Here is a 25,397-nt window from a genome sequence, read left to right as displayed (position 1 = left end):
CTGATAACGGCCATTGTCTCTTGGAGACGGAATTGTGTATTGAGTACTGTACTATTCATTCAAGCCCTCATGGGATGACCAGAGTGGCTGGTTGAGGGATTGCATCATCCCAACCTGATTGACATCTGAGACCCCGTGAGTATGGATAAAAGAGGGTCTGGGGAACAACCCCTTTAGACGCACCAGGTGAAACGCTAGAAATCCCGTGACAGCGTTTAATAGCGACAGCCGGTGGAGGGCCCGCGTGCATCCTTTCCCGTTGCCTGGGATTGGGGCCTTACCACGGAAGAACGGCTTAGCTAAAGGACTGGCTACACCAACGGAACTCTCTAAGGATCGACATCATAAAAAGGAAAAGCTGGCAAGTTTCTAAAATCTCTCTCTTGACTCCAACCAAAGGCTGCAGCCTGAATGAATTGAGTGCCTTTTATATTTCCATCGGACAATACATTATCTCCTAGACAACGATAGAGCTTATTTCTTATTATTATTATTATACCTGCACTTTTAGATTTTGTATTGACGACGTATATTATCTGTATGTTTGCATTAATATTATTTTTGTGTATTTTCACTAATAAAGACTGTTAAAAATAGTACCATCAGACTTCAACGGACCTCTCTATCTTTGCTGGTAAGTGACCCAGTTACAGGGTTCGTAACAATAGTTTAAGGGAATGGGCAATGTGGCAAATGAAATACAATGTTGGGAAGTGTATGGTCATGCACTTTGGTGGAAAAAGTAAATGGGCAGAGTATTATTTAGATGGGGAGAGAATTCAAAATGCAGTGATGCAAAGGGACTTGTGAGTCCTTGTGCAGGATACCCTAAAGATTAACCTCCAGGTTGAGTTGGTGGTGAATGCAACAATGGCATTCATTTCCACAGGTATAGAATATAAGAGCAGGGATGTGATGTTGAGGCTCTATAAGGCACTCATGAGACCACACTTGGAGTATTGTGCACAGTTTTGGGCTCCTTATTTTAGAAAGGATATACTGACATTGAAGAGGGTTCAGAGAAGATTCACAAGAATGATTCCAGGAATGAAAGGGTTACTGTAGGACGAAAGGGCACGATTTCAGGATTGAAGGACATCCATTTAGAACTGAGATGCAGAGAAATTACTTTAGTCAGGTGGTGGTAAATCCATGGAATTTGTTGCCACGTGTGGCTGTTGAGGACAATTAATTGGGTGTATTTAAGGCAGAGATAGGTTCTTGATTAGCCAGGGCATCAAAGAGTACAGGGTAAAGGCAGGGGGGTGGGGATGACAGGAAGAATTGGATCAGCCCATGATTGAATGGTGGAACAGACTCAATGGGCTGAATGGCCTACTTCTGCTCCTATATCTTATGGTCTAACAGAACTGTGAGATTTGTCCTCTGGCAGGTAGCCACAAAAGGAAGAAACACCATGGAACCCATTCAAGAAAACATCACCCATAGCACAAACCAAATGAACAAATTCAGCAAATAGCAACCCATAGAATAACAAACATCAAACCAGGAGTCCAGTAGTATTCAGTTTATTTCAGTTCAACTCTGCAATGTTGGCCCACTACAGGCTGCAGAACCATTCTTTACCAAAGTGCCCAGTCTGCAGCAATTACCCTGATCAAACTGCTCAAGAACAGCAGAAAAAAGGTAACCAGAATGCAGAAACACATCCAACATGAACCTCAAAGTCCCTCAAAACAAACCTACAGCCTCTCCAGTCATTCCTTGCAACATGGATTGCAAGACTCCTGCACACTCCACTGGCAGAAGATAGAAAATGGACATCAAAAGGGCAATGTTACAATGTTCATGGGGGACTTCAATATGCACATAGAGAAGGAAAATCAGGTTGGTGCTGGAGAGGAAACTTCTAGAATACCTGCGAGATGGTTTTTATAGAAATCTTGTAGTTGAACCCACTGAGAGATCAGCTATTCTGGGTTGGCTTTGTGCAATGAACTGGAATTGATTAAAGAGCTTATTATAAGAGAACTCTGAGGGGAAAGTGATCATAATATAATAGAATTTACCCTGCAATTTGAGAAGGAGAAGGATTAGTCTAAAGTATTGTTACACACTCAACCCTGTAGAAGTCTCAGCAGCAATAGAACACCCCGGAGTCTGGTTTTGCTGTTCTATTAGTAACTATGTAATATAGTAACTTAAACCAGGTAAATCAAGAGTTAACGGTGTTATGCATATATACGTATAAATAAAGTTCCCAAACTTATTCAAGCTCAGGTGGCAAGAGTTACCGTCTTACACGTAAAAGTTCTGTTCAGATGCATGGGATTGAAGTGAGAGAGAGCTACTTGTAATCTGAATAAACAGGTGTCATCGATCCTCCTCGATGTCCTCCAAATCTTCCAAGTCAGCCAAATGTGACCAACTTAAGAGCGCTGTCTTCAAGTGATAATCTACCAACCCAGGCAAGGGTTAGACACACTGGTAGATTCCACAGGGTCGCCCTTTACATGCACTAATAGTCACTGATTGATTCCTCTTAATTAATCCTCAGCCCCACCCTCTGTGGGTACTTAAAAGTTCAGTGGCAATTTCCACCACCAGCCTTCATGTGTCTGTGTCCTGTGAAACAAGCAGTGGCGCTCGTTTAAATATCATTGTGCTGAACATCAGCTGTCCATCATATATATCTCTCTCTCTCACTCACAAACTGCTGGCACTGTCTCCCTCTGTCTTACAGATATGGTTCTTAAAGACAGTCCATAATGAGTAAAGATTCCATCACAGTATCAGTATTACTTTCGAGTAAAGATAATTACAGAAGCATGAGAGAGGAGTTGGCCAGAAATGATTGGAAAAGAACACTGGCAGAGATGATGGCAGAGCAGCAAAGACTGGAATTTCTGGATGTGATTCAGAAGGTACAGGATATATACATCCTAAAGAGGAAGAAGTCTTCTGAAGGCAAGATGACACAACCATAGCTAACCAGGGAAGTCAATGCCAACATAAACGCTAAAGAGAGGAGTGTACAATAGAGCAAAAATTAATAGGAAATTAGAGGATTGGGAAGCTTTTAAAAACCCCCAGAAGGCAACTAAAGAAGTCATTAAGAAGGAAAAGATGGAATACAAAAATAGTCAATAATATTCAAGGATACCAAAGGTTTCTTCAAATACACAGAGTGTAAGAGAGTTGAGAGTAGGCTGCTGGGAAATGATGCTGGAGAGGTTGTAATGAGGGACAAGAAAATGGCAGATGAGCTGATAGAGTATTTTGCATGTCCTCAGTGTGGAGGACACCAGCAGGATGCTGGAAGTTCAAGTGTCAGTGGGTAGAGGTGTGTGAAGTTGCCATTACTAGGGAGAAGGTTCTTGGGAAACTGAAAGGTCTGAAAGTAGATAAGTCACCTGGACCAGAGGGTGTACACACCAGGGTTCTGAAAGAAGTGGCTGAAGAGATTGTAGAGATGTTAGTAATGATTGTTCAAGAATCATTTGATTCTGGCATGGTTCTGAAGGAATAGAAAATTGCAAATGTCTTTTTACTCTTCAAGAAAGGCAGAAGAAAACTATGAGCCAGTTAGTTTGATCTCATTGGTTAGGAAAATATTGGAGTCGATTGTTAAAGATATGGTTTCAGGGTACTTGGAGGCACATGATAAAATAGGCCATAGTCAGCATAGTTTCCTCAAGGGAAAATCTTGCCTGGCAAATTTGTTGGAATTCTTTGAAGATATAACGTGCAGGATAGATAAAGGAGAATTGGTGGATATTGTGCACTTGGATTTTAAAAAGGCCTTTGACAAGATGTCACACATGAGGCTGTTTAACAAGTTAAGAGCCCATGGTATTACAGGAAAAATACTAGCATGGATAAAGCAGTGGCTGATTGGCAGGAGGCAAAGAGTGGAAATAAAGGGAGCTTTTTCTGGTTGGCTGCCAGTGACTAGTGGTTTTCCATAGGGGTCTGAGTTGGGACCACTTCCTTTTACATTATACAATATGTTAATGACTTGGATCATGGAATAGATAGCCTTGTGGTAAATTTTGCAGACAATACGAAGATAGGTGGAGGGGCAGGTTGTTTTGAGGAAGTAGAGAAACAACCGAAGGACTTAGACCGATTAGGAGAATGGGCAAAAAAGATGGAATACAGTGTCATGAAGTATATGGTCATATACTTAAAGAGAAGAAATCAGAGAGTAGACTATTTTCTAAATGGAGAGAAAATTCAAAAATGCGAGGTTCAGAGGGACTTGGGAGTCCTTGCGCAAAGATTAATTTGCAGGTTGAGTGGTGAGGAAAGCAAATGTGACGATAGCATTAATTTCGAGATGACTAGATTATAAAAGCAAGGATGTAATTTTGAGGCTTTATTAGTCACTGGTGAAGCCTCGCTTGGAGTATTGTGAGCAGTTTTGGGTCCCTTACCTGGGAAAGGATGTGTTGATATTTGAGAGATTCAAAGGAGCTTCACAAAAATTGAAAGGCTTGTCATATGAAGAGCATTTGATGGCTCAGGGTCTCTACTCACTGGAATTCAGAAGAATGAGGGGTGACCTCATTGAAACCCATTGAGAAGTTTTTTTAGCCAAAAGGGCTGAATTTGTGTAAATCGTTGCCACAAGTGGCTGTGGAGGCCAAGTCACTGGGTATACTTAAGGCAGTGGTTGATAGATTCTTGATTGGTCAGGGCATGAAGGGATAAAGGGAGAAGGTAGGAGATTGGGGCTGAGAGGGAAAATGATCAACCATGGTGAAATGGCAGAGTAAATTCAGTGGGCAAAATGGCCATATTCTGCTCCTATATCTTACGGACTACAGCTCGCAAGCAGGAGAGGAAAAGTTATCAAGCACAGGCAGACAGTGCCAAACACCTGCCCATCTTCCACTCTCATCCTTGTCGACTTCAACCTTGGTCAACGCCTCAATTGGAGAGAAGCAATAAGGTCGGTCATGGGCTTCTGCACCAGTCTCCAGACTTTCAGGTAATGACATTAATAGTGGCAATTATTACCATTGCCATCAGTATCCTTGGTGTCATCATGAACTAGAAACTCACCAGGACAAGTCAAATAAATATCATGGCACTAATGCTCTTCTGGTAAATACAAGATGCAAGTCAGGAATATGTTTGAATGCAATAGCAAACACACTTAAGCAGTTCTTTAACTTTCAAGGTGGGTGATTAATGGCCACATTTCAAAAATTTATTGCTTCCACGACTAGCACATAGTAACTGCTAGTGTGTACCACCCGTAAAATGTACAGACTACACCAAGTCCTTCATGCACATGCCAACGACCCTGACTTGGTGTGTGACTGCGCTGCGGCCTTTGCACGGAGACTGGGAATTGCGCACACGTCCCCTAGGAGGCGACGTACGCGAGCGCCGGTGCGGGAATGGCGCGATCGCTGGGCCGCCGGGTTTTCCGCTGGGCCGCGCACGCCCGAGCGCTGTCAGGCTTGCGGCGGGTGGCGGGCATCAAGTTCGGATACACGGCGGTGGAGCTGGGCAAGCCGGAGGAGATGGTGTTCGCGGAGTACGCGGCCGAAACGGAAGACGAGGATGAGGTTTTGACCCAAGCACGGGCGCTCGTTGCTCAGGCGGCACCGGCGGAAAGCCGCGAGGTCGCCCCTTTACTCGGGGCGCTGCGCCGCCAACTGCTCGCCTTAGAAGCGTTGAAGCCGGCCGGGGGAGTAGAGGCTCAGAAGCCCGCACGGAGTGCCGAGCCAGTGGTGACCGATCCGAGCTTCCCGCCGCCCGAACTCCCGTCCAAGAGGAAGCGGCGGCAACGGTGCCAAGCGGGAGTGGAGGCGGCCCCAGCCCGGCGTGGGGAACACCGGTTATACGGCACCGCAGACCCGCTGCAGCAGCCCAGCTCCTGCCCGTGCTCAGGCTGCGGCGCCGTGCTGCATTGCACCGACCCCTCGCTGGCCGGCTATTTACCGAGCGAGAAGTACAAGCAGCTGGCGGCGGTCGGCGCGGCCGCTCTGCGACGCGCTGTGTGCCAGCGCTGCTTCCTCCTCGTCCACCACCAGAAGGCCCTGGAGGTGCAGGTGCCGCTCGCCGATTACCAGCGCATGATGGGGAGGGTCGGCCGGCACAAAGCCCTGGTGCTCTACATGCTGGACCTACTTGACCTGAGCAGCGGCTGCGGGCTGATCGCCGACTTGTTGCCTTTGTTGAGCGAGCACAACAGTGTGCTGGTGTTGGCTAATAAGACCGACCTGATTCCGGCCGACAACCCCCGCTACTTGCAGAGACTCCGGCGCCAGGTGCTCCAGCTGTGCAGTCAAGCCGGTTTGTGGGCCGAGCCTCAAAGCAAAGGAGACGTGCACCTCATCAGCGCCAAGACCGGCTATGGCATCGAGACATTAATTTCCCGTTTGCAGAACACATGGAAATTTCAGGGGGACGTCTACCTGGTCGGCGGCACCAACGTGGGCAAATCCACCCTCTTCAACACCCTTCTCCACTCGGATTACTGCAAGTCCAAAGCCTCCGATGTCATCCAGAGAGCCACAGTGTCCCGCTGGCCGGGTAAGTTGAGCAGCTTCCAATGAAAGGAGGAACATGCTAAAAGTGACCAGGCAATATCTCAGAAATCGTTAACTTTTCAGGCCAATGACAATGTAACACATGCAAATATAACAACTACTGAAACCCAGACAGGTGGATGTGGAGGTGAATCCTAAAGGAAAAATCAGTGAGGAGCAAAAATGATTAAAGGATCAAAAGGTTTGATAATGTACAATAATAGGGAGTGATATGGAACAAAACGGGAGAGTTAACACAAAATACTTGAACTTTGAAAGGTCTTCAACCTGAAGGTTGACTGTGCCTCTTTCTAGAGAGGCTGCTTAACCTGCTCGATTTTTCAGCAGTTTTTATTTTTATTTCAGATTTCTGGCATTTGCAGTTTAATTGATTTTCTTAGTCATATAGCAGGGGAACAGGCCATTCTGCCCAACTCATCCATTTTGACACAAGAGACTGCAGATGCTGGACATATGCAACACACCTAAATATGCCTGACTCACTGAATTCATTCATGCTGATTGTTACCAGTGATCTAGTCATAGCCCTCCATGTACTTGTCTAGATAGTTTTTAAACATTGCTAATGTGCCTGCCTCAACCATCTGGCATCTCATTTCAGATATGCACCACATTTTGTGTATGAGCCTCCGCCCCAGAATAAAGACTGCTTTTACCCTATCTCATTATCTTAATATACCTCTATCAGAACAATTTTCAGTCTCTTAAACTCCTGAAAGTAAAATCTACACAAACTCACTTTGTAACGCAGGCCTTCAAGACCAGGTAATATTCTGGTAAATCTTTTCTGTACTCATTCTAGTTTAAGGATATCATTAAGGGTGATCAAAACAGTATACAACACTCCCAAGTGTAGCCTCATCAACATAACTTCCCAACTCCTGTACACAGTACCACTGACTGATGAACAACTGCATGCCAAACACTTCACTGACAATCTGTGATGCCACTGTCATTGAACTCTGCACTTGCACTCCTCGAGCCCTATCATTCACAGTGTATGTCCAACACTGGTTTGATCTCCCAGATTCAATATCACAGTTATCTGAATTGAAAGCCCTTTGCCAATTTTCAGTCCACATACTTTACCTCTGTAATTTTGCATAGCCCTCTACAGTGCCTACAGCACCAGCTGCTTTTGAATCATCCACAGATTCACTAATTGTACCTTGTGCATTCACTAACAAATAATTTATATATATTATATTAAAAGAAAACAAAGGTTCTAGCTCTGACCCCTGTGGCACATTGCTAGATACAGGCATCCAGTCTGAGAAATAACCTTTGAGCATTACCCTGTCACTGAGTCAATGATGAACCCAATCAGCCAGCTGCCCCTGGATGCAAGGGAATCGAAGCATCAAGACGAGTGTGCAATAATGGAGCTTGGAAAAGGCCTAGCTAAACATCTACTGCTCTACCTGACTGCACCCCAGGAGATTTGTCAGACATAACATCCCATACCCAAAGCTGTGCTGATTCCCAAATCAATCCCTGAACCTCCAAATGTTTGTAGATCCTGCCCTCAAGCAACTTAACTACTGATGTCAGATTCAACAACCTTAAAAAAGGATCTTGTGCTTTCCTGTGTATATAAGGAATGAACTCTTCTCTGGCTTCCAGCTGGGTACAGGTAGTAAAATTGGTCGCAGCAGAACATTGCTTTCGCAATGGCCGTAGGATTGACTTTGACAGCAAAAAAACTACTGTGCCGCACAAGTGGATTTTGAGACCACCTGGTAAAGGATTTTAACAAAGATGGAAGTCTCACTCTAAGAACTGAAATTTGATGGTACCCACACTAGATACTAGCTACAGTCCTCCAGAATCTTACCTACAGCCTGAGAAAACAAAAACTCTGCAAGTGCCTCCACAATTTTTCCTCTAGTTTAGAACCATAGAACATTACAGCACAGAAACAGGCCCTTTGGCCCTTCTTGGCTGTGCCGAACCATATATCTGCCTAGTCCCACTGACTTGCACCTGGGCCATATCCCTCCATACCCCTCTCATCCATATAGTTTCTCATAAGTCCAAGAATGTACTACATCAGGCCTTGGGGAGTTATCCACCCTAATGCACTTTAAGGTCTCCCAATACCTCCCTCCCTGTTAATTTGGATGTGACTAGATTAGAAAATGGAAAAAAAATGCAAATACTGGAAATAAAAAATTATTCTGAAGGCATCTAGAAGATTTACCAAAGAAATGTATTAATTTCAGCAGGTGAGCAACTGCTCAGGAAGTATTGGCCAATCCACTGAACTCTCAGTTCTGCACTGATGGTGGCATATAGAAAAGGTCCCATGAAATGTCCTCTCTTTTGGTGATAACTTTGTTTTACAGATAATTGACACAATCCATGAACTGTCTCCTTTAGTTTGTTGAATGGACTCGTGTCACCCAGCACTTCAGAGAAACCATTCTAGGATTCCCTGTTAATCCTGTTGGGAAAAGGGAATTAGAACATATGCACATCACAGAAATAGACCCCTTAGCTCACCATGTCTATTCTGACCACTTTGTTGATCCATACTAATTCCATTTTCCCACATTAGGACCTTGTCTCCTGTCTGGAAAAACACCTCTTAAGTGTAATAATTATATCTGATTCCACTATATTCTCAGGCAGTGCTTCTAGGTTTCAGACTATTCACTGAGGTTCAGATTTATCCTGGATACATGGAAACATATAATGAAACACGTCTTTTGCAATAACAACGTTTTAGGATGTGCTGGGGGCAGCCTGCAAGTGTCGCCACATATTCCAGCGCCAACGTAGCATGTGCACATTGCTCAGAAAAACAACAAAACAACCCCTTTCATCCAGGATACAGAGAAAGGTAGTGGGTTTGTTGGTTTATTTAAGCAGTGGTGGGGGGCATCAGCTGGCTAAAACTGTAAGACTGCTTGACCTATATGGTACTGTGCAAGTCTTCGGCACATAATCTTATCTAGTGTGCCTGACTTCTGCGCAGTACTGTAGTAGTTTTCTGTGTTGCACTCTACTGCTGCCATGAAAAAGAAACAAATTTTGTGACATACGTGAGTGATGATAAACCTGGTTCTGATATGGGTCTCTATTGTGGACTGAGATTGGGAAGCGGGCAAGAAGAGGGGAATCATGGTTGGGAAAAGGAGAGGAGAGGGAGTTGAGAAACACTAGACAGGCATTCAATAATGATCAATAAAATAATTGCTTAGAATCAAATGACACTTGGTGTCTGAGGGCTGAGTTTGTCTACCCCTATGCCTCCCCTGGAACTCCTCTGCCCTCTGTTCCGCACCCCTCCCATGGCGTGCCACCCTTGTGGTTCACAAACATCCTTTGACCCCGCCAGATTTACAAACTCGCTCTCCGCACCACATTGACAAATACAGTAAGCACTATGTGAGATTCTGGTTCCATCTGGCATTCATCTCTTTCTAAAGTTTTGTTTACATAATCAGATCCCAGCACTGATGGCTCTTTTTGTTCCTGCTTATCACCCTCTAGCAACTGCCTTCAACCCTCCCATTTTGCTGCATCAGCCATTAACTTTTTAAAATCTTCCCACCCTGTCTCTTGCAAAAATCTTATCCCCTTCTCACAATTCCTCCGTCTCCACCGCATCTGCTCTCAGGATGAGGCTTTTCATTCCAGGACGAAGGAGATGTCTTCCTTTTTTAAACAAAGGGGCTTCCCTACTTCCACCATCAACTCTGCTCCCAACACATCTCTCCCATTTCCCGCACATCTGCCCTCACCCCATCCACCCACCACCCCACTCTGGATAGGGTTCCCCTTGTCCTTACCTACCACTCCACCAGCCTCTTGGTTCAACGTATAATTCTCCGTAACTTCTGCCATCTCCAATGGAATCCCACTACCGAGCACATCTTTCCCTCCCCCCCACCTTCTGCTTTCCGCAGGGATCACTCCCTATGCAACTCCCTTGTCCACTCGTCCCCCCCCCCCCCCCCATCCGTTCCCACTGATCTCCCTCCTGGCACTTATCCTTGTAAACGGAACAAGTGCTACACCTGCCCTTACACTTCCTCCTTTACCACCATTCAGGGCCCCAGACAGTCCTTCCAGGTGAGGCGACACTTCACCTGTGAGTCGGCTGGTGTGGTATACTGCATCTGGTGCTCCTGATGTGGCCTTTTATACATTGGTGAGACCCGACACAGACTGGGAGACCGTTTCGCTGATCACCTACGCTCGGTCCGCCAGAAAAAGCAGGATCTCCCAGTGGCCACGTATTTTAATTCTACGTCCCATTCCCATTCTGATCTGTCTATCCATGGCCTCCTCTACTATCAAGATGAAGCCACACTCAGGTTGGAGGAACAACACCTTATATACCGGCTGGGTAGCCTCCAACCTGATGGCATGAACATTGACTACTCTAACTTCTGTTAATGCCCCTCCTCACCTTCTTACCCCATCCCTGACATTTTAGTTGTTTTTCTCTCTCTCTCTGCCTATCACTCTGCCTGTTCTCCATCTCCCTCTGGTGCTCCCCCCACTTCTTTCTCCCTTGGCCTCCCATCCCATGATCCTTTCCCTTCTCCAGCTCTGTATCACTTTCGCCAATCACCTTTCCAGCTCAGAGCTTCATCCCACCCCCTCCGGTCTTCTCCTATCATTTTGCATTTCCCCCTCCCCCCACTACTTTCAAATCTCTTACTATCTTTCTTTTCGGTTAGTCCTGACGAAGGGTCTCAGCCCGAAACGTCGACAGTGCTTCTCCTTATAGATGCTGCCTGGCCTGCTGTGCTCCACCAGCATTTTGTGTGTGTTGCTTTAAATTTTTTTAATGTTTTTGCCTTTGTCCTCCTCCATCATCCATCTGCCACTGCCTCCTTGGTCCAACCCCCCTCCCATACCTGTTGAAACCAGCATATCATACAGGCCCTTCGGCTCACAAAGCTGTGCCGAACATGTACTGACTTTAGAAATTACCTCAGTTTACACATAGCCCTCTATTTTTCTAAGCTCCATGTACCTATTCAGGTGTCTCTTAAAAGACCCTATTGTATCCGCCTCCACCACCATCGCCGGCAGCCCATTCCACACACTCACCACTCTGCGTAAAAAAACTTATGGCTGACATCTGGTCTGTACCTACTTTCAAGCACCTTAAAACTGTGCCCTTTCATGCTAGCCATTTCAGCCCTGGGAAAAAGCCTCTGACTATCCACACGATCAATGCCTCTCATCATCTTATACACCTCTATCAAGTCACCTATCATCCTTCATCGCTCCAAGGAGAAAAGACCAAGTTCACTCAACCTATTCTCATAAGGCATGCTCCCTAATCCAGGCAACATCCTTGTAAATCTCCTCTGAATTCTTTCTATAGTTTCCACATCCTTCCTGTAGTGAGGCAACCAGAACTGAGCACAGTACTCCAAATGGGATCTGACCAGGGTCCTATATAGCTGTAACATTACCTCCCAGATCCTAAACTCAATCCCATGGTTGATGAAGGCCAATACACCGTATGCCTTTGTGTCATCAGCAAATTTACTAACCCATCCCTCCATTTCCTCATCCAGATCATTTATAAAAGTCATAAAGAGAAGGGGTCCCAGAATAGATCCCTGAGGCACACCACGGGTCACTGACCTCCATGCAGAATATGACCTGTCTACAACCACACTTTGCCTTCTGTGTGAAAGCCAGTTCTGGATCCACAAAGCAAGGTCCCCTCGGATCCCATGCCTCCTTACTTTCTCAATAAGCCTTGCATGGGGTACCTTATCAAATGCCTTGCTGAAATCCATATACACTACACCTGCTGCTCTTCCTTCGTCAATGTGTTTAGTCACATCCTCAGATAATTCAATCGGGCTCATAAGGCATGACCTGCCATTGACAAAGCCATGCTGACGATTCCTAATCATATTATGCCTCTCCAAGTGTTCATAAATCTTGCCTCTCAGGATCTTCTCCATCAACTTATGAATCACTGAAGTAAGACTCACTGGTCTGTAATTTCCTAAACTATCTCTACTCTTTTTCTTGAATAAGGAAACAACATCAGCAACCCTCCAATTCTTCAGAACCTCTCCCATCCCCATTGATGATGTAAAGATAATTGTCAGAGGCTCAGCAATCTCCTCCCTCACTTCCCACAGTAGCCTGGGGTACATCTCATCCAGTCCCAGTGACTTATCCAACTTGATGCTTTCCAAAAGCTCCAGCACATTCTCTTTCTTAATATCTACATGCTCAAGCTTTTCAGTCCGCTGTAAATCATCCCTACAATCACCAAGATCCTTTTCCATAGTGAATATTGAAGCAAAGTATTCATTAAGTACCTCTGCTATTTCTTCCAGTTCCTTGCACACTTTTCCACTGTCACACTTGATTGGTCCTATTCTCTCACGTCTTATCCTCTTGCTCTTCGCATGCTTGAAGAATGCCTTGGGGTTTTACTTAATCCTATCTGCCAAGGCCTTCTCACGGCCCCTTCTGGTTCTCCTAATTTCGTTTTTAAGCTCCTTTCGGCAAGCCAAATAATCTTCTAGATCTCTATCATTACCTAGTTTTTTTTAACCTTTCGTAAGCTTTTCTTCTTGACTAGATTTTCAACTACCTTTGTACACTACAGATCCTGTATGCTACCATCCTTTCCTGTCTCATTAGAATGTACCTATGCAGAACACCATGCAAGTATCCCCTGCCACATTTCTGCGGTACATTTCCCTGAGAACATCTGTTCCCAATATATGCTTTCAAATTCCCACCTAATAGCTTCATATTTCCCCTTACTCCAATTAAATGCTTTCCTAACTTGGCAGTTCCTATCCCTCTCCAATGCTATGGTAAAGGAGATAGAATTGTGATACTATCTCCAAAATGTTCTCCCACTGAGAGATTCAGTTCCCAATACCAGATCAAGTACAGCATCTCCTCTTGTAGGCTTATATACATACTGTGTCAGGAAACCTTCCTGAACACACCTAACAAACTCCACCCCATCTAAATCCCTTGCTCTAAGGAGATGCCAAACAATATTGGGGAAATTTAAATTTCCCGAAACAGCAACCCTGTTATGACTGCACCATTCCAGAATCTGTCTCACTATCTGTTCCTTGATGTCCCTGTTACTATTGGGTGGTCTATAAAAAAAACACCCAGTAGAGTTATTGACCCCTTCCTGTTTCTAACTTCCAGTCACAGAGACACAGCTGACAATCCCTCCATGACTTCTCCTTTTCTGCAGCCAAGACACTATCTCTGATCAACAGTGCCACACCCCCACCTCTTTTGCCTCCCTCCCTGTCCTTTCCAGAAACATCTAAAGTCTGGCACTCTAAGTAGCCATTCCTGCCCCTGAGCCATCCAAGTCTCTGTAAGGGCCACAACATCATAGCTCCAGGTACTGATCCACACTCTAAGCACATCCACTTTGTTCATAATGCTCCTTGCATTTAAATTGACACATCTCAAACCATTGGTGTGAGTATATCCATTCTCTATCACATGCCTATCCTCCCTCTCATGCTGCCTACAAGCTTTCTCTATTTCTGAGCCAACCGTCCTTTCCTCCATCTCTTCAGTTCAGTTCCCACACCCCAGCAATTCTAGTTTAAACTCTCCCCAGTAAGCTTAGCAAATCTCCCTGGCAGGATATTGGTCTCCACCCACTCAGGTTCAAGTACAACCTGTCCTTTTTGTATAGGTAATGCCTGCCCCAAAAGAGGTCCCAATGATCCAGAAATCTGAATCTCTGCCTCCTGCTCGCCCTATTCCTATACTCACTGGCACGTGGCACAGGCAGCAATCCCAAGATTACTACCTTTGAGGTCCTGCTTCTCTGCTTCTTTCCTAACTCCCTAAAGTCTGTTTTCAAGACCTCCTCCCTTTTCCTACCTATATTGTTGGTACCAATATGAACCACAACCTCTGGCTGTTCACCTTCCCACCTCGGTATCGTGGATATGATCAGAAACATCCCGGGCCCCGGCACCTGGGAGGCAAACTAGCATCCGTGCTTCCCTGCATCCATGCTTCCCTGCATCCACAGACGCCTGTCTGACCCCCTAACTATAGAGTCCCCTATCATTGCTGCCATTCTCTTCCTTTCCCTACCCTTCTGAGCCACAGGGCCAGACTCTGTGCCGGGGTGTGGCTACAGTTGCTTCCCCCAGGTAGTTCATTCCCCTCCCCCCACACACACAACCGTATTTAAACAGGAGTACTTATCGTTAAGGGGGACAGCCATTTGGGTACTTATTAGTATCTGACTCTTGTCCTTTTTACTCCTGACTCCTGACAGGGTTTCCCGAGGCCCCGGTGTGACTACTTGCCTATGGCTCCTCTCTATCACCACCTCACTTTCTCTGACTAGATGAAGGTCATCGAGCTGCATCTCCAGTTCCCTAACCCAGTCCCTAAGGAGCTGCAGCTCGATGTACCTGGCACAGATGTGGCCTCACACACGTACTTCCCATTTTTCACAAGTAACTTACCTCGCCTCAACCCATTATCGCCAAAGCCCACTCTAATGCCGGCTCTATAAAGTTGTCTTCTTTTTAAATTCTTCCTGCTGGTCTAACTCACTGACATCCACGCGCTTGCGTAGTCATGCCTTAATATTATTTTTCACCTCTCCTGAAGTCCACCAATCACCTGTCGTACAATTACCACTCTTCATCCTTCTCTCTCAGACCTTTTGTGACAATTCCCTCCCCCCCCCTCCCCATAGATGCTGCTTGGCCCACTGAGTTTCTTCAGCAGATTGTTTTTTGCTCCAGATTCAATCATCTGCAGTCTCTAATGTCTCCTTTGACTGTTCCTTGTATGTGATCCTTAAACTTTGCTATCTAACAGCTTACTTTACAGCAGGGAACACTGTTTGCATTAAGGATTTGCTACACGCAGCCCGCACAGTCTAGCATCTACATAGCATGCCCACAGTGTTCTGCAGAACAACAAAACAAAAACAAAAACAGGTAATAACAGTAAAACAAGCCCCTTTCCCATCCCCTCCACCCACACGTACACACTGACAGGCTTCCAACCCCGGAGAGGCCACTGCAGGTGCTCCAGTCCATGTCCTCGGATCCACGGACTTATAGACATCATGCCTCAAACTTTGGATTTTACCCCAAGACTCACCAGTCGCGGGTTTGACATTCGGGTCTTGCCTTCTGAAACCACACTCACCTCCAACCCTGTAGATCTAGGCCCTTGGGCTCTTTTGGTCTTTGATCCAAAAAGCTTTAGGTAGATCCTAAAGCTTCTACCTTTAGGATCCTTAATGATTTTCTGCATCTGTTCACGACATCTTTTTTCTATATTAGCAACAATGACCTGTTGGGTATTCAATTTTTTTTATTTATTCACTTACAGGATGTGGGTGTCACCGGCTAAGCCCATCCCTAGTTGCCCTTGAAAAGGTGGTGAAGAACTGCCTTCTTGAACACGCACAGTGCTGTTAGAGAGGGAATTCTATGATTTTGACCCAGCGACAATGAAGGAAATGTTTCCAAGTCAGGATAGTGAGTAACTTGGAGGGGAAACATTATTTTTGCTTTGTTAAAGTACCTTATGAAACATTTTTGAAAAACACCAGTGGAAGATTAATCTCAATATGAAAAAGGATAATTTCTATCACTACCTTTACCTTCCTGCCCTTTTAATAGATCAGTTCTTGCCCATTAACTGGGACCTGTGTTCCTAATTTTTGGCATATTCTTCCCTCCTGAACTATATGTCATTGTACACATCCTTTTTCTTTGCAAAAAGCTGTCATCGGTGATTTATCCCTGCTGTTGTAAAATATTGCTTAAGCTCATCTGGTTTACTAGTTCACTTATTACTTTGAAAAGTTCTACGAAGAATTTTTTTTCCCAGTGGCATTTCCACAGCCCTTCTAGCCTCATTTCATTTGTTTTACTGCTCTCCTTGGTCTATCTCATTATTTACTCTGCATTGCTCAATGCCTCAGTAAGGGTCTGCAAATGTAAATTGGGATTTGCACACAGTAGCTGGCACAACCAGCTATCACAGCAATTTGGAGCAGTATAAAACTTTTCAGAGAAGTCATTATAAGTTGCTTTCTTGAACTTTGAGATTTGCTTTATTTTATTTTTAACAGGAACTACACTGAACCTTCTCAAATTTCCAATTATAAACCCCACACCACATAGAATGTTTCAACGTTTACAGAGACTTAAAGCTGCTAAGTCACAGACTGAAGATGACCTTGATGAAGAAGAGTTGAAAGATCTTCAGCAACTGAAGAAACATAGCTACTTGATTGGTAACAATTTTTTTTGTTCAGATATCTGAGGTGACAGGATTATGGACTACTATACGTACATGTAAAGTCTGACTTTACAACAGACTCATATAACTGGTAGTCATTTGATTATAAAACAGTACTATCCCCCATGAATATGTGAATTTTAATGCATGTAAAACTTTTAATTGTGCATTTCAAAATTATTAGTAGTTTTCAAAAAGAAAACCACTCTCCCTCCACAATCCCCCACATGGCATGTCCTTGCATTCAAGTGATCATTCTCTCCCTTCATGCTTTCACCAGATATTGCTGGAGCAAGATTTGATTGCGACAGATTGCACATTTGGACTCTTAACTCAGTTTTTAAGATGTGTTCTAGTTTTGGTCACACTTTTTTTGTCACTACTTTGGAGAGATTTTTGAATCAAGGCAGTGTGCAAATAATGCACACTGAACTGTACTGAAATATAATTTCTGACTTTGTGTTTTATATTTTGTTTTTGCTCATTTTTTTGTTACCATTTGTGCAATTTTTTTTGTGTGTGTAGGAAGAGGTTGATGTTTGATGCTTTTCTTTGAACAGGTTGGCTCCATGGTTCTCCCTTGATTTGTGACTGTCTGTGGGGAAGACAAATTTCAGGGTTGTAGAGCGCATAGATACTTTGATAATAAATGTACTTTGAATCTTTGACATTTAACTAAAGCCATGCATGTTGCTGTTACATTTTGCTTTTGATGATATCTAAAAACTACATTAAAGTTATGCAGTAAAGCTGTTTCACATACCCCGACTTGGAACAGGTTAAAGTTCTGCCATTGTGCTATCCAGCCAAAGGAATTTCAAGTGTAAACCACTGGCAAAATTATGATTCTATTTGACAGCACTTCATAAATCAAAGTTTACCTTTAAGGTTGTATTAGTTCAAAACTGTTACAGTACATATGTGTAGATGAGTTTAACTTTGGACCATAAGACATAGGAGCAGAATTAGGCCATTTGACCCATTAAGTCTGCTGCGCCATTCAATGGCTGATTTATTATCCCTCTCAACCTCATTCTCCTGCCTTCTTACTGTAACCTTTGACACCCTTACTAATCAATATTATTAACCTCCACTTTAAATATACCCTCCACAGTTGGCCTCCATAATCATCTATGGTATTAAATTCCACAGATTCACCAGCTTCTGGCTAAAGAAAGTCCTCCTGATCTCTGTTCTGAAAGGATGTCCTATCTGAGGCGGTGCCCTCTGTCCAAGACTCCTTCACAATAGGAAACATCCTCTCCATCTCTATTCTATCTAGGCCTTTCAATATTCGATAGGTTTCAATGAGAACCCCCTCATGATGCTAAAGTCCAGTGAGTACAGGCCCAGAGCCATAAAATGCTCCTCTTGTTAACCCTTTCATTCCCAGGATTACTCTCATGAATCTCTTTTGGACTCTCTAGTGTTAGCACATCCTTTATCTAAGCACCCAAATCTCACAGTACTCCAAGTCCAGTCTGGCCAATGCTTTATAAGGGCCTGCATTACATCCTTGCTTTTATATAGCAGTCCTCCCAAAATATATTCTAACATTGCATTTGCTTTCCTTAACTCAACCTGCAAGTTAACTTTTAGGGAATCCTGTATGAGAAGTCCCAAGATCCCTTAGAAACATAGAGCATTACAGCACAGAAACAAGCCTTTTAGCCCTTCTTGGCTGTGCTGAACCATTTTTCTGCCTAGTCCCACTGACCTGCACCTGGACCATATCCCTCCATACACCTCTCATCCATGTACCTGTCCAAGTTTTTCTCAAATGTTAAAAGTGAGCCCACATTTATCACTTCCCTTGATGGCTGATTTTTGTCATTTCTCCCCGTTTGGAAAGTAGTCCATGCCTTTATTCCTTTGACCAAAGTTCATGGTCATACACTTCCTTACACTATATTCCATCTGTCACTTCATTCTTCCAATCTGTCTGGGTTCTTCTGCAGGCTCCCTGCTTCCTCAACAATACCTGTCCCTCGACCTATTTTCATATTGCCCAGAAACTTAGCCACAAAGCTATCAATTCCATCATTTAAATCATCGACATATAATGTAAAAAGAAGCAGTTCCCACACTGACCCTGCAGAGCAGCACTAGTCACCAGGAGCCAGCCAGTCATCTTTTATTCCTAATCTTTATCTCCAGCCAGTCATCCAATCTTCTATCCATTCTGGTATCTTTCCTATAATCCCATGGCTGTCTTATGTGTGTTGCCTTGTCAAAGGCCTACTGAAAATCCAAGTACACAACATCCACTGACTCTCCTTTGTCTGTTCTGCCTGTATTTCCACAAAGAATTCCAACAGATGTATCAAGTACGATTCCCCTCTAAGGAAACTATGCTGACTTTGGCCTATTTTATCATTTGCCTCCAAGTACCCTGAAACCTCATCTTTAATAATGGACTTCAAAATTTTACCAACCACTGAAGTCAAGCTAACTAGCCTATAATGTCCTGTCTTTTGCCTCCCTCCCTTCTTAAAGAGTAGATTGACATTTGAAATTTTCCAATCCTCCGGAACCATTCCAGGATTGAAAGATCGATACCAAAGCCTTGACAATCTCGTTATCTAACTCTTGCAGGACCCTGGGAAATAGTCCATCTGGTCTAAGTGACTGATCTATCTTCAGATCTTTCAGCTTCCCAAGCACATTCTCTTTAGTAAGAGCAACTACGGTCACTTCTGCCCCCTGACACACTTGAATCTCCAGGATACTGCTAGTGTATTCCACAGTGAAGACTGGCATAAAATACTTATTGAGTTCTTCCATTTCTTTGTCCCCCATTACTACCTCTCCAGCATCATTTTTCAGTGGGCCAACAGCCACTCTCATGTCTCTTCTGCTATTTATACATCTGAAAAATCTATATCCTCTTTTATATTATTGGCTAGTTTACCTTCATATTTCATCTTTTCTCTCTTTATTTCTTTTTTAGCTGCTTTCCGTTGATTTTTAAAAGCTTCACAATCTTCTAGCTTCCTCTATTATATGTTCTCTTTTGCTTTTATGCTGTCTTTGACTTCCCTTCTCAGCCATAGTTGCCACATCCTCCCTTTAGCATACTTCTTTGGGACGAATCTATTTTGCCCTTCCAATTTGCTCCCAGAAACTCCAGTCATTATTCTGCCATTGTAGCGATGTGCTACACACAGCGCTGAAATAACGACACACAGTCGGTAAATCATTTCAAGACTGGTTTATTCAAACTTCGCGGCGCTGGCATTTAATTCCTAGCGCCCGCCGTCTTCAGGTGGAAATGATGTCAGAGGTGCATTACCAAAGTGTCTCCCCACGTTCTAGCTATTTGTGAGCCGGTTCGCCTGCGCAGAAAGTGGGTCGCCACATAACCCCCCCCACAGAACCGGCAATACACCTCCTAATGTCCACAGTCTGGATCTGCCTCTGTTTGGGAGGTCTGCCTCTGTGCCGCGGTGCCTGAACCTCGACCTGCTCTAAGTCCACATGGGCTGGTTTGAGTCGGTCCACCGTGAAAACCTCCTCTTTGCCCCCAATGTCCAGAACGTATGTGGACCCGTTGTCGTTGATCACTTTGAACGGCCCCTCGTACAGCCGCTGTAGCGGTGCCGGGTGTCCATCCTTTTGTACAAACGCAAACTTACAGTTCTGCAGGTCTTTGGGTACAGCGGCCAGGTTGCCAAGCCTTTTGCATAGCCTGTCCAGGACAGCTGCAGGTTCTTCCTCTTGCCCCCTTGGGGCTGGTATGAACTCTCCTGGGATGGCGTGCAGATCCTCTTTGGGCGCTGTGCGAATTCCAAGCAGGACCCAGGGAAGCTCGTCCACCCAGTTAGGTCCTCTCAGGCAGGCCATGAGAGCCGACTTCAAGTGACGGTGGAAGCGTTCCACTAGTCCGTTCGACTGTGGGTGGTAGGCAGTGTAGTTGCGTTCCCAACAAGCTGGCCACAGCCGACCACAGGCTGGAGGTGAACTGGGCGCCTCTGTCTGAGGTGATGTGGGCCAGTACCCCGAAGCGTGCTACCCAGGTTGCAATCAGTGCTCGGGTGCAGGAATCGGCAGATGTGTCGGTGAGCGGGACCGCCTCTGGCCACCTCGTGAACTGGTCTACCATAGTTAGGAGGTACCGCACTCCTCGGGACACTGGTAGGGGGCCCACGATATCCACATGAATGTGGTCGAACCTCTGATGGGTGGGTTCGAACTGCTGTGGCGGGGCTTTAGCATGCTGCTGCACCTTGGCTGTTTGGCACTGTGCGCACGTTCTGGCCCAGTCACTGACCTGCTTGCGAAGTCCGTGCCACGCAAACTTGCTGGAGACCAGCCGGATGGTTGTCCTGATAGATGGGTGTGCCAAAGCGTGCAAGGAGTCGAAAACTCGCTGCAGCCAGGTTGTCGGAACAATGGGGCGAGGTTGGCCGGTAGCCATGTTGCACAGGAGGGTCCTCTCACCTGGGCCTATGAGAAAGTCCTGCAGCTGCAAACCCGAGACTGCGGTCCTGTAGCTGGGCATCTCGTCATCTGCCTGCTGCACCTCCGCCAGTGCTGCATAGTCCACCCCCAGGGACAGGGCCTGGACAGCTGGTCTGGAGAGTGCGTCCGCCACAACGTTGCCCTTTCCCGAGACATGCTGGATGTCAGTCGTGTACTTGGAGATGTAGGACAGATGTCGCTGCTGCTGAGCCGACCAGGGATCGGACACCTTCATGAACGCGAAAGTCAACGGTTTGTGGTCCGTGAACACGGTAAATGGCCTGCCTTCTAAGAAGTACCTGAAATGCCGGATTGCCAGATGCAGTGCCAACAGCTCCCGGTCAAAAGCACTGTACTTGAGTTCGGGTGGTCGTAGGTGCTTGCTGAAGAACGCCGGGGGTTGCCAGCACCCCTCGATGAGCTGCTCCAGCACCCCACCGACTGCTTTGTTGGATGCGTCCACCGTGAATGCGGTCGGAACATCCGTTCTGGGGTGCACCAGCATCGCAGCATCTCCCAAGGCTTCCTTGGCTTTAACGAAAGTGGCCACGGCCCCCTCGTCCCAAGTAATGTCCTTGCCTTTACCCGACATCAGGGTGTACAAAGGGCACATGATACGGGCTGCTGAGGGGAGGAAGCAGTGGTAGAAGTTCACCATACCAACGAACTCCTGCAGGCCTTTGACTGTATTGGGCTGGGCAAAGTGGCGGATCACGTCTACCTTGGCAGGCAGAGGTGTTGCCCAGTCTTTGGTAATCCTGTGGCCCAGGAAGTTGCTAGTATCGAGACCGAACTGGCATTTGGCCGGGTTGATCGTGAGGCCGAAATCACTCAGGCGGGAGTAAAGCTGGCGGAGGTGGGACAGATGCTCCTGGTGACTACTGCTGGCTATAAGGATGTCATCCAAATAGATGAACGCAAAGTCCAGGTCATGTCCCACCGCATCCATTAGCCGCTGGAACGTCTGTGCAGCATTCTTCAGGCCGAACAGCATTCGGAGGAACTCAAACAGGCCGAACGGGGTGATATGTGCTGTTTTGGGGATGTCTTCAGGGTGCACCGGGATTTGATGGTGGAAAATATTCTTGCCCCGTGCAGGTTTGCTGCAAAATCCTGTATGTGCGGCACAGGATAGTGGTCTGGAGTTGTAGCCTCGTTCAGTCTGCGGTAGTCGCCGCATGGTCTCCAACCCCCAGTTGCTTTGGGCAACATGTGCAGGGGGGAGGCCCATGGGCTGTCGGACCTCCGTACGATCCCCAATTCCTCCATCCTCTTGAACTCCTCCTTCGCCAGGCGGAGCTTTTCCGGGGGGGGGCCTTCATGCGTGGGCGCGGAGGGGTGGTCCCTTGGTCGAGATGTGGTGCTGAACTCCATGTCTGGGCATGGCTGCCGTGAACGGTGCCGTCGATGGTAAGTCCACCAGGATTCTGGTGAATTTGTTGTCCGACAGTGTGATGGAGTCCAGGTGTGGGGCTGGCAACCTGGCTTCACCCAGGGAGAATGTCTGGAAAGTCTCGGCATGTACTAGTCTTTTCGCTTGCAAGTCAACCAGCAGGCTGTGAGCTCGCAAGAAGTCTGCCCCCAGGAGTGGTTGGGCCACCGCGGCCAGTGTGAAGTTCCATGTGAACCAGCTGGCGCCGAACTGCAGCTGCACTGTGCGGGTGCTGTAGGTCCGTATCGTGCTGCTGTTCGCAGCCCTCAGGGTGGGTCCTGGCTTCCTGTTGCATGTGGCAAGATGCTGATTTCTGCTCCGGTTTCGACCAAGAAGCGGTGTCCCGACGGTTTGTTCCAGACGTACAAGAGGCTGTCCTGGTGGCCAGCCGCCATAATCATTAGCAGCAGCTGGCCCTGACCCTGGCCCTTGCAGGGCGGGCAACAACAGCAGACTTTTGTGCCCCACTGCTGGTGGTAGAAACACCACTGTTCACTGGCCTCCTCACTCCTGCCTCTGTGTTGTGTGCGCCCCCCTGCCGAGCCTGGTCTGGTCTGCTGTTGGGCGCGTGGCCTGGTAATCTGACCGACGGTCGCCATGCTCTCCCTCTTGGCTTTCCACAGCACATCTGCCCCGGCCGCCACCTTCCGGGGGTCGCTGAAATCTGCATCGGCCAGCAGCAGATGTATGTCCTCGGGCAGTTGCTCTAGGAACGCTTGCTCGAACATGAGGCAGGGCTTGTGTCCGTCGGCCAGGGACAGCATCTCGTTCATCAATACTGACGGCAGTCTGTCTCCCAAACCGTCCAGGTGAAGCAGGCGGGAACCCCACTCACGCCGTGAGGGGCCAAAGGTCCCAATGACCAGCACTTTGAATGCTTCATATTTGCCTTCTTCCAGGGGCGACTGGATGAAATCCGCAACCTGGGCGGCCGTCTCCTGGTCAAGGGCACTCACCACGTGATAGTAACGCGTGGAATCAGAGGATATCTGCCGAATCTGGAACTGGGCTTCTGCTTGGCTAAACCACACACGTGGTCGCAGCGTCCAGAAAGTCGGCAGTTTTAGCAAAACTGCGTGAACAGATGAAGAGCCGGTCATCTTTGGTCCAAATCCCGTTTGGACCGTCGAGGTCACCAATGTAGCGATGTGCTACACACAGCGCTGAAATAACGACACGCAGTCGGTAAATCGTTTCAAGACTAGTTTATTCAAACTTCACGGCGTTGGCATTTAATTCTTAGCGCCCGCCCTCTCCGGGCGGAAATGACGTCAGAGATGCATTACCAAAGTCTCCCCCCCCACCCCCCACGCGCTGGCTATTTGTGAGCCGGTTCGCCTGCGCAGAAAGTGGGTCGCCACACCATCATCCCTGCTAGTGTCCCTTCCAATCAACTTTGGCCAGCTCCTCTCTCATGCCTCTGTAGTTCCCTTTACTCCACTATCACTATAGTGATACATCTGATTTTACCTTCTGTCTCTCAAATTGCAGGGTGAATTCTATCATATTATGATCACTTTCTCCTAAAAGTTCCTTTACCTTATGTTCCCTAATCAAATCTGGTTCATTACACAATGCCCAATCCAGAATTGCCTTTTCCCTAGTGGCCTCACCCACAAGCAGCTCAAAAAACCAACTCATAGACATTCTAAAAATTCCTTCTGTTGGGATCCAGCAGCAACCTTATTTTCCTAATCTACCTGCATTTTGAAATCCCCCATGATTATCGTAATATTCCCGTTTACATATGTTTTCTATCTCTGTTGTAATTTGCACTTCACGCCCTGGCTACTGTTTGAAAGCCTGTATATAATTCGTATCAGGATTTTTTTTACAATTGCAGTTTCTTTATCCACAAGTGTCCTACATCTTCAGATCCAATTTATACTCTGTCTAAGGATTTGATTTCAGTTTTTATCCACACAGCCTCCTCCCCACCACCTGTTAGGTTCCCATTTGTGCTCTCTTTCAGCCATGACTCAGTGGTGCCCACAACATCATACAGGTTTCCCCGCTATTCGAAGGTAGAGCGTTCCTATGAAATGGTTCGTCAGGTGGAATGTCATAAAGTGAAGAAGCAATTACCATTTATTTATACGGGAAAAATTTGTGAGCGCAGACCCAAAAAATAACATACAAAATCATGCCAAATAACACATAAAACCTAAAATAACATGTAGTAAAAGCAGGAATGATCTGATAAATACACAGCCTATATAATGTAGGAATACTTTTCTGCAATTATTGCAGCACTATCCACCGTAGCGAAAATCTCATGCAAGCGCTCTCGGCAGCACTCAGGGCAGAAACACTCGGCGCAAGCGCACCCGGCAGAAATACTCTTTCCAGTAATCTTTAAGCTATGAAGCTACCAAATAAAACAAAATTACACAGCCTATATAAAGTAGAAATAATGTATGTCCACTGTAGTTACACTTACCGAAATCAGGAAGACAGTGAGCACGCTGATGATGGTGTGTTAGGCTGAGACGTCGGAGGTTGGGGTGGTGGGATACTGGGGTGTCATCCCATCGTCGTCTGTTTCCATCAGCGCAGGCAGGTCACCTTCTTCTATGTCTGCCTGCCTCGATGTCGAAGGTCGAGGTTGGCCGGCTGATGTAGAAGGCTTGAAAAACAACAGTATGCTTGACTGCTTAGCCTCGCGCATTTTTCTATCATATAGTTCTTTGTAAGCACTCAAACCATCCTGC

At 46.1% G+C, this 25,397-nt stretch overlaps 1 protein-coding gene across 1 annotated transcript in view; it reads left to right on the top strand.

Moving 5' to 3' along the window:
- The first annotated feature begins 1,540 nt into the window (after positions 1-1,540).
- noa1 (nitric oxide associated 1) overlaps positions 1,541-25,397 on the top strand; it is a 46,013-nt gene continuing 22,156 nt past the window's right edge. Inside the window, exons 1-2 of the mRNA XM_059970111.1 lie at positions 1,541-6,510; positions 16,624-16,788. Of these exons, the coding sequence (XP_059826094.1) occupies positions 5,370-6,510; positions 16,624-16,788 (1,306 nt within the window). The 5' untranslated portion in view covers positions 1,541-5,369. The remainder of the gene's footprint in view (positions 6,511-16,623; positions 16,789-25,397) is intronic.

The sequence above is a fragment of the Hypanus sabinus genome, chromosome 5, assembly GCF_030144855.1.
Source record: "Hypanus sabinus isolate sHypSab1 chromosome 5, sHypSab1.hap1, whole genome shotgun sequence".
In the NCBI taxonomy this organism is placed as follows: domain Eukaryota; kingdom Metazoa; phylum Chordata; class Chondrichthyes; order Myliobatiformes; family Dasyatidae; genus Hypanus; species Hypanus sabinus.
Note: the sequence above shows the minus strand (reverse complement) of the source record. Positions and strands in the feature narration are given on the sequence as shown.